Here is a 9440-nt window from a genome sequence, read left to right as displayed (position 1 = left end):
AGGTATGTATCTGCAGTAGTGCAGACACAGATGAACACACACGTGCACACACATGCACACAGACACAGACATAGGACCACACGTACGTATGCATCAAGACTCATCCTGAAGGCGCTGGGCCTCTTCTCTCCCATGGACGGCTGCTGGGTGGGGGCATGCTGGCACAGGGCGAGGCTGAGAAGAGATCTAGCTCTACACGTTGATCTCAGGCTCCTAACCCAAGACCCAAGGGCAGGGAACCCTTCCACAGCTCAGGCCATGAGCCTCGGTTCCCGGGATCACAGGGACCGGCAGCTGCCCCTGTCTGCCAACCCCAGCTCTATAAAGCTCTTTCCTGCACTGACTCTGGGTAGGGAAGGGGCCCGCCAGCTAGATGGTGCCCTGGCCTCCATGCACCCACTCCTGCCCAAGGCACCCTTCCATGCCATGGTATAAGGAATGAGGGCTCCACTCCCAGTTCGGTGCCCTAGGTGGGGGCATAAAAGCCACAGAAGCAGGACTTCTCCTCTGCCCTCTCAGAATCAATCCTCACCCCAGAAAATTGCGTGGCCACCACTGTCCGAGCTCCTCCAAGACCCAGCTGGGGGCTGAGGTTAGGGTGGGACGGTGCTCTCAGGAGTCCAGCTGCTTGTGGGGGAGGGGTGGGTGGGTGGTGGGTGGGGTTGGTTGGGGAAGGCAACCCCAGCTCTATAAAGCTCTTTCCTGCACTGACTCTGGGTAGGGAAGGGGCCCGCCAGCTAGATGGTGCCCTGGCCTCCATGCACCCACTCCTGCCCAAGGCACCCTTCCATGCCATGGTATAAGGAATGAGGGCTCCACTCCCAGTTCGGTGCCCTAGGTGGGGGCATAAAAGCCACAGAAGCAGGACTTCTCCTCTGCCCTCTCAGAATCAATCCTCACCCCAGAAAATTGCGTGGCCACCACTGTCCGAGCTCCTCCAAGACCCAGCTGGGGGCTGAGGTTAGGGTGGGACGGTGCTCTCAGGAGTCCAGCTGCTTGTGGGGGAGGGGTGGGTGGGTGGTGGGTGGGGTTGGTTGGGGAAGGTTTCATTCTTCAAACTGCCCAGGCCCAAGATCCTACAGTGGGTCCCTTCAAAGGCGGTCAGTGAAGAGGGGGAATATGATGTCCCAGAATCTGGCCAGGCCACCGGGGTGAGCTGGGGTCTCCACAACCAGCTCTCCTTCTGGGGACAGAGTTATCTGCAGCAGGTCCTGCCTTCCTTGTCACCCCCTGGACAGGGGACAATCACGGAGCTCACAAAGTCCCACCTGGCCTCCCCCACCCCAGGGAGTCCCAGAGTTCAATGAAGGGAGGTCTCCCTTCTGCACAGCCACAGGGCTGGAGTTCGGCCTTCAATTAGAGGACGGGGGAAGGTGAAAACACACCCCAAGTGCAGCCAGGACAGGCCTGTCGTGCCGAGGTCCCTGGGGTGGCGGACGCCATTCAGGCAAGTCCCCTGTCTCCGCAGTAAAGAAGGTGCTGGCAGGTCAGATAGAAACTTGTGCTTTAATATATCTCTGTGAGAGTGAGTGTGTGTGTGTGCGTGTGTCGAACAACCGTCTCCAGGGCCTCAGTGCCAGGCCTCTGTCCTTGTTCTCTGCTCATCCTCGAAGCCAGCGTAGGACCCCTCCCTGGCAGGCCGGCCCTGCCCCTGGGCACCCCAGCTGGCGGGGGTCAGTCTTTGGTACGATGTGGACACTTTGGTGTGCCGGGGGCGGGGTGGGGGCCAGGCAGCTCTCATCATCTCTGCAATGCCAAGAGGAAGACGGCCACAGGCCCCCAGAGCCACAGGCTGGGCTGGCGGGGGGCTCCACTGCCCGGCATCACCACCACTGGAGGGGAAAGAAAGAGGAGACAGGCCAGGTGCCCGGTCAGTTCTGGCAGTGGCAGGAGCTCCAGGTTGGCCAAGGGAGAGTCTTGTTTTCCTGCTCCATCTCTTGGGGGGATGGGCACTGTCTTGAATGCTCATATGTTCCTGTAAGCACACGCATGTGGTGGTGTGGTTGTAGGAGTTGACTCAGCCTGCTGGGCCTCAGTTTCCCTATCTGTAAAACGGGTCTAACAGTATGAGCTACCCCAGAGAATGTCAGTTTCATGTAAATGAAACCCACATATACGGTATTTAGTCATTGCTCAGTAAACTGGAGCCGTGCTACTGGAAACACCTCCCAGGAACATGTTCACACCTGGAGACACGGGTACACAGAGGGGCCACTTTGGAATTCTTTTTTTTTTTTTGGAGAGGTTTTGCTATAGGGCGCCTGTGCTCGCCAGAAAGACAGAGAGAGACAGAGAGACAGAAAACGAGAAATCACCCCCCAGGGGGCATGGCCACGCCGCAATCCCTTCTCTTCCACTCTCCTCTTGGGATCTTGGGCACGCACGCACACGCGCCTGGCATGAGTTTAAGCCACCGGGTCCGGGACTCAAACTATGGTTGACTACATGGGAGTCCAGCGAGGTAGCTATTACACCAACTGCTGGTCCCTACAGGGGGCACTTTGATACCGTAAGTAACTTAGTGCACATGGAGGGCAGAGCCTGGGGCTTCTCCTTGTCTTAGAGATGCCCCCTGGCCTGAGTTGGAGGTGGGCAACAGTGGGCACGCGTTCACAGACACACGATTCCCTTCTCGGGCATTCTGACCTGTTCAGACACAAACGCCCTCCCCCTTAACAGAGACGCCCTCCCCCACGGTCCCCACCCCCTCCCCATCTTGCACCTTTATTGGGATCCATCTGCTTCCGGGGACACTCTCCCTTCTTCAGGGTGACGTCATCTATGGCAATATCCCCCAGGTAGCCTGAGCCTCGAACCCCCTCAAAAATAATCTGGGGTGGGGTCAGAGAGCAGGGAGTAGGGTTGGGGAGGTTCTGCCAGGCACAGCGATGCCCCTTTCCCTCCCCCCAACCTCCCCGGAAGTCCGGCCTACCCTGCCTGCTTCCCCTCGCCCCCAGGAGCAGACACTGGGCTTCCTGCGTGTTTCCTGGCCACTGCCATCCCCAGCCCAGAGGAGCCCGGCACCCAGCACGCTCACCTGGAAGGGCCCGCTGGGGTTGATGGGTACGTGGGCCTGCTGCCACACGTTGCCCTTATTGCCGCTGAGGGACCAGGCATGTGTGTCCAGGGCCCCTTTGTTCCGGGACCGCACCAGGAGGTTGAGGGAGCCTGTGGCGAGTGAGAAGAGAGGGGAAGTGGGGATGGACGGGCTCCTTAACTCTCCCCATTCACCGAGTCCTCCCCCGCCACTGCCCACAGCACCCCAGATGGGTTCAGTGTCCCGTCACAGCAGGGGACACCAACGTGGGAAAGACGGGAGCAGCGGGGCTGCAGCCCTTCCGGATGACCCCCACATTCTCTTTCATTTCTTCCCTTCTCTACTCATCAGCTAATCCCCACCCAGGAGCACACACACACACACCACTCTCCAGACAGGGAGCAGCCTCAGGGCAGTGGGCATTTTGAACCCAGAGCAGGATTCCCACCAAGCACAGTGCGTACCCCTGACAGTACACGGTTTCCAGGGGCGGAGGAAGAAACTGTGCATTTTTTATTATTTTCGGGCCAGCAGTAGTGTAGTGGTTAAGGTGCTGGACTCCCACATGGTCAACTGGAGTTCAAGTTCCAGACCTAAACTCATGCTGGGCATGTGTGCGTGCATCCCCAAAATCCCGAGAGGAGAATGGAGTAGAAGGGATTGTGGTGTGGCCATTCCCCCGGGAGGTGATTCCTCACTTTCTCTTTCTGTGTCTCTGGCGAGTGCATGCACCCTATAGCAAAAATCTCCCTTAAAAAAAATTATTTTCCATATGGTAAATAAAGCTAGCCCTTCAAATCCAGGATTTCTTTAACACAGATGCTTAAAACAAAGCTAAACACAAAGACAAGAGTTGCTATAGGATATTAGAACACGGGCTCCCCGGCTGTGGGAAAGCAGTAGGAGATTTTGGAGGAGGTAGGCTGGGGGTGCTGAGCCCATTTGCCCACAGACACAGGAGCCTGGGATTCTGGGGTGCTGAGTGGTGACAGAAGAGAAGGAGGGCATAGGGGACCTGCAGTTGGTGTAATGGCTATGTCGCTGGACTCCCACGTAGTCGACCACAGTTTGCGTCCCGGACCCGGTGGCTTAAAACTCAACGCCGGGCGCATGTGCGTGCGTGCCCAAGATCCCGAGAGGAGAATGGAGGAGAAGGGACTGCGGTATGGCCATCCCCCCGGGGGGTGATTTCTCGCTTTCTGTCTCTATGTCTCTCTCTGTCTGGCGAGTGCATACTCCCTATAGAAAAAAAAAAAAACTCTTAAAAAAAAAAAGAGAAAAGAGGAGGGTGTCGCGGGAGCTCTCAGGGGGCTCGGGTGGTGTCAGTGCGCCCTCCCTGTCTCTTGCAGCCCACAGCGAGCCTGCAGTGTCATGAACGTGCTGGCTCAGAGGAAAGGAGGTCGATCTTTCATGGTGTCTGGTGGCTGGCATTTCCATGGCACGGCCCACACTCAAAGCCACACCATCTGTGACACCAGATAGACAGACCCCCTCGTGCGGGAGGGCACCAAATGTTACCTGCCTGGGATGAAACGACTTGGCTTGGACCAAGGGGAGCCAGCGAGACACAAGGTCTGGGGCCAGCTGGTGCCTAGAGCTGCCAGGCAGGGTTGGTGGGGAGGAGAGAGGGGACCAAGATGGCAAGAAACAGCCCTTCCCCAGCAGTAGAGCTAGGCTGGAGGAGCACGCCACAGGTGCCAGGCATGCAGAGCCCCGACTGACGGGAGATGGGCCCCTAGAAGCCACGCCTGGCACTCAGGGAACACGAGGGGCCTGCCCCGGCTTTGGCAGTGCCCAAGCCCCACTGTGTGCAGGTCTTTCCAGCCCCAAAGGGACCGCTCTCCTCGCTTCCTAGAGTTTTCCCGTGTCCCTATGCTCCTGGGCTCCAGTCTCAATCCTCACCATTTCTTCCTCTACCCTCAGGACCCTGAAAGGGAAGCCTGCTTTTTTCCCTGCTCAAACAAAACCCCACTTTCTGCCTCCTTGCCCCTTACCCAATCAGCTCCAAGGTCCTCCCTGCTCGGGGCTTCCTGACATTCCTTCACAGGGGCCAGCCAGAAACATCACCCTGCCTCAGGAGCGGGCCTGCTTGCTACATTCCTCCCCAGCTTGGCCGCCTCCGAAGACAAGCAGAACCACACTGTGCTCGGGCACACGCCAGCTTTCCAGCCTCTGGGCTTCTGCCGGCTGCTCCCTCTGCTTGACATGCCTTCCCCTACCAAGCTCCGGCCAAATCCTCGCCCTTCATCAAGGCCTCGGAAATGTCCCCCCTCCAGCAAGTCTCCCTAGCTTGAGCAGAGAGTCCTCTCTCCTTCCTGTGAACTGGGAGGCCTTGCACTGCAGCCCCCGCTCCCGGACCACTCTCCGCTCTGCAGTGTAGCAGCTGCCGGGATTCACAGCGTCTCCCTCACTCCTTGAAGGAAGCTCTGGGTCCAGTTTGTATCAGCTCTGAATAATGAAATGCTGAACAAAGACCTTTCCATGAGTGGTATCAAGGGGTTTCATAGACTCTCAGGGCTGGAGATGACTTCAGGGCTCATCAAGTCCAAATGCCCATTCACTCATTCATCCACCATTGTTCACTTAACTGAGCACCACTACGTGCCAGCTCTGTTCCAGGCACTAGGGCAAGACAAAGACCCCTGCCCTCGAGGAGCTTGTGTTCTATGGGTGGTAAGCATTATAAAATAAAAAAATAATAAATAATGCAGAGGAAAGGACAGGGGCTACTTCAGGAGAGGTGGTCAGGGCACTCTGAGAGTCCTGAATGGAGGGAGGGAAGACTGTTCCCAGTTGAGGGAGCACCATGGCCAAAGGCTTCTAAGCAGGTCTCTGCCTGGGAATAAAAGCTGGATCTGGGTGGGTGCCAGGGAGACAGTGGCAACAGATCAGGTGAGAGAAGCAGGCAGGGCCAGGTCAGGAATGACAGGCCTGGAGAAGATGGTGATGGGAAGCCTCTGGCAGGGGCTGAGTGAGGCGTACACGATCTGGGACAGGGCCCCCTTCTCAGCGTCCTTGCTGGACAGTCCTCCTGTATGGGGACAGGATGCTCACCAGCTCCCGAAGACAGCCCCCTGCGTGGCTGGGCAGACCTCCTGTTAAGGGGCTCCTTAAGTCGAACCTAAATCTGTGTCCTGACGCTTTGGCTGCGGGATGTTAGTGGTACCCTCTGGGCCATCTGGAGTGGGAGCCGTCACACATACTGTTCCCTCGGGCCCTCTCTCCTGGTTCCTAAGGCCTGATCCCCCAAGCCTTTACGGAACCCAACCTGCCTTTCTTTACTGCAGGGTCCCCAGTGCCCTCCCGAGCTGGAGATAGCGGCCCTGAGACTGAGAGGGTTCAGGGGCAAAACTGGAGGAAACTAGAACGGATGTTACCCTAGCTGGGCAGGGCAGGGCAGGGCGGGGCGGGGCAGGGCAGGGCCGTCTTGCTCACTGGCCTCCCTACCAAGCTCTCAGGAAGTCCAGACCTGGCCATGGGTGAACCGGTCGGTGCGGATGGCTTGCGGGCCCCAGTGGCCGCAGAGGCTCCCCCCCACCCCATTCTAGGTCATTGGTTTAGCCTGACCCCCAGCTGAGGAGATGTCATGAGGGCCTCAGGTCTACGCTCGCTGAACGTCACCCCTGCACCACGCAGCTGAGGAAAACAATGAGAGAGTTTCTCATGGGCTAAGGAGTGACTGCCAGGTGACAGACGACTCAGAGGGGAAAGAAAGCACAGAATAACGTGTGTGAAAACGGGGGGAACAGAACACACACTCACACTCACGCACACACACACACTCACACACAGTTACTTCCAGGCCCATCAAGGGCAAACGCCCCATCATTCATCCGCCCACCGTTTGCCGACTGGCCACACTGAGCACCTACGTGGCAGGCTCTGTGGACCTGCACTCCTGGTTGCTATGCGAATGGAGGCGCTCTGGAAAATCACCCCAAATCTAGTCACCGGATTACCTCTGGGTAGGGCCAGATGGTGGCAGATGGACAGGAGGGACACTTTGATTACACACTCTTTGATACACCTTGAGCCTCGTGAAACATTATCCTTCCCTCCAATAAGCAGACGATTAAAGCAATTTCTGAGACGCTGTCACTTCCTCAGCAGTCTTCCATCATGCCCCAGAGTCTGCCGCGGAGGTCACTCACCCCCACCTGGTGCGGTTAGCCGGTTAACGTCTGCCTCTCCCACTGACTGCAGAGGGTGGGAACCCGCCCACCGGCCCCTGCAACGCCTGATACCTGGAGCAGCGCTGGAGTGGGAGCGCTGAAGTGCCCACCCACCGGCCCCTGCAACGCCTGATACCTAGAGCAGCGCTGGAGTGGGAGCGCTGAAGTAAGGGCTGAGCTGACGAGTTCAGGGATTAATGGGACACTCAGGCCAGCACCATCTCTTCCCAAAGGGTATCCTGAAGCCCACTCCCACATTAGGAGGCAGAGAATTCATTCATTCATTCAATTCCCCGCTCGCAGAACAGCACGCTCCCCCCTTGAGGAAGTCAGACAGAATTGGGCTGCCGTGTGGTCCTGGGCAAAGGCTTAACCTCTCTGAGCTGTATGGTAACACCTCTGTCACCTGGTGGTTGTGAGGACAGCGTGACCAGGGATGCAGAGCGCCCAGGCCATCGGCTGGCACCTGGCAGGCACTCAGCCTCTCTTTCTGCCCCTCCACGACTTGAAGTCGCTTTGCCGGCGCCTTTGTGTTTGCAGACTCAGGAGGGAAGCTGGCTTTTGAGCTCTCCCCCTTGCCCTTACCCCTTCCCGGACTTGGGACCTGGCCAAGTTGGGAGCTTGGTGGCTCTTGGGGACACCATCTGCCTCCTCGCACGCGCTCAGTCTGACTCACCGATGTGCTTCCCATACATGTGGTAGAAGAAGGAGACGCAGTAGAACTTGGCGCTGGCGTTGTAGAGGGGGCTCACCAGCCGTGCCCGGTCTCCCAGCTCCCGGGGCCTCGATGTTTCGATGAACATGTAGTAGCCTGGGGAGGGGGAGATGCACCTACAGGCTCCTCCTCAGCCCACACAGCTCATCCCTCTGCTTCCCTCTAGCTCACCTCCAGCCGCCTGAAGCCAGCGGTCCCAGCACCCTCCCTGCCCCTCAGCACAGGGTGCTCGAGCACCCACCTGTTCCTAGCCTTACTGCAATTTCTCTTCTGGGTTCCCTATCAGAGTGGGGCCAGGGCTCCCCATACATGGGAGCTCCCTGGGGACAGACCCTGTCTCCCCTCAGACCAGGGCTCCCCGCGGTAGGGCCTAGACCCCTCCCTGAAGCAGTCTTCCACTCCTAACAGCGGGCCATGTCCTCACCCTCAGGGGTGCCACTGATGTCAGTGGGGGGACCAGTGTTGGGGGAGCGCTTGGGGTTCTGGGTGAGGGCGTTCTGCCGCGTCCAGTCGAAGTTGTCTGTCAGGTCCTGGGTGTACCCACATATCTTCTCATCCTCGAAGTGGCAGGTGTTATCTGAAGGGTTGGGGAGGAGGGTGAGACAGAGGGTCAGCCCCCTCAGCCCCTCCTGGCCAGCCTCGCACTCCCTCCTCCCCTCCCCTGAGGCAGCGCCCGATCATCCAGACAATGGACACGTTTTCCAGGGTGTCCAGGCAATAGGTCCATGAAAAGTCTATTCCCAGAGATTTCTTAACCTCTTTGTGTGTGCCACAGATGCTCTGGCACCTAGTGAAACCCAAGGACACCATCTCAGAGTAAGGATTGTAGATGCATAAAATGAAACACACAGGATTACAAAGAAAATCAATTATATTGAAATACAGTTGTCAAAATATTTTTAATTTGTTATATAATAACAAGTGGGCTTCAATATTACCTAATTAAATCACCAGATCTGGTGTTAGGTGTAATAACTCCTGGAGTTCTGAAACACTAATGGATATCAATGATGTTTAGGGAGGTCTGCACCAGCTACAAGGTGACGTGATGAGGCCGCGTATCAGCTGGTGACAAAGTCACAGACACAGGCTCTGCCAGCATGGTTTGCTGCCTGCGTTCCTCACTGATGGGGGTATACATTTCTGCTAGAAGTCAGAGGAAATACGTAGTCGTATGGCTTTAGGGGTTCATAGACTCCTCAATTCTATACACCCTTTGGAGGGCCAGGGATCACAGATTAAGGACCCCTGCCTCAGGGGACAGGGAGCCTGGGTTAGCCTGGCCTCTCCTTGTTTCCTATGGGGACAGTGAATCCCAACCACTCCCATCCCTACTCCTACTTCCTCCCCATGCTCTGCCCAACCTTTAAGACCAGGAATAGATTCTGGATGCAAATATCTGCAGCCCAGTCCTGCTCCTCCTTCTAGCTGCTGGCCACTGCCTCATGGAAACACAGAGAGCAGTTATCTTTCTCTCTGGGTATCTCTGGAGGTCTCTTCCTCCCACTGGGAGAGC

General features: G+C 57.2%; 1 protein-coding gene across 1 annotated transcript in view; it reads right to left on the bottom strand.

The window, feature by feature from the left end:
• Positions 1-1433: 1433 nt before the first annotated feature.
• Positions 1434-9440, bottom strand: part of MDGA1 (MAM domain containing glycosylphosphatidylinositol anchor 1) — a 32912-nt gene continuing 24905 nt past the window's right edge. Inside the window, 5 exon segments of the mRNA XM_027771886.1 lie at positions 1434-1832; positions 2723-2831; positions 3038-3168; positions 7886-8020; positions 8349-8501. Coding sequence (XP_027627687.1) covers positions 1741-1832; positions 2723-2831; positions 3038-3168; positions 7886-8020; positions 8349-8501 — 620 coding nt within the window. The 3' untranslated portion in view covers positions 1434-1740.

The sequence above is a fragment of the Tupaia chinensis genome, unplaced genomic scaffold (assembly GCF_000334495.1).
Source record: "Tupaia chinensis unplaced genomic scaffold, TupChi_1.0 Scaffold000238_1, whole genome shotgun sequence".
Lineage (NCBI taxonomy): Eukaryota > Metazoa > Chordata > Mammalia > Scandentia > Tupaiidae > Tupaia > Tupaia belangeri.
This window is presented reverse-complemented; position numbering and strand designations above follow the sequence as displayed.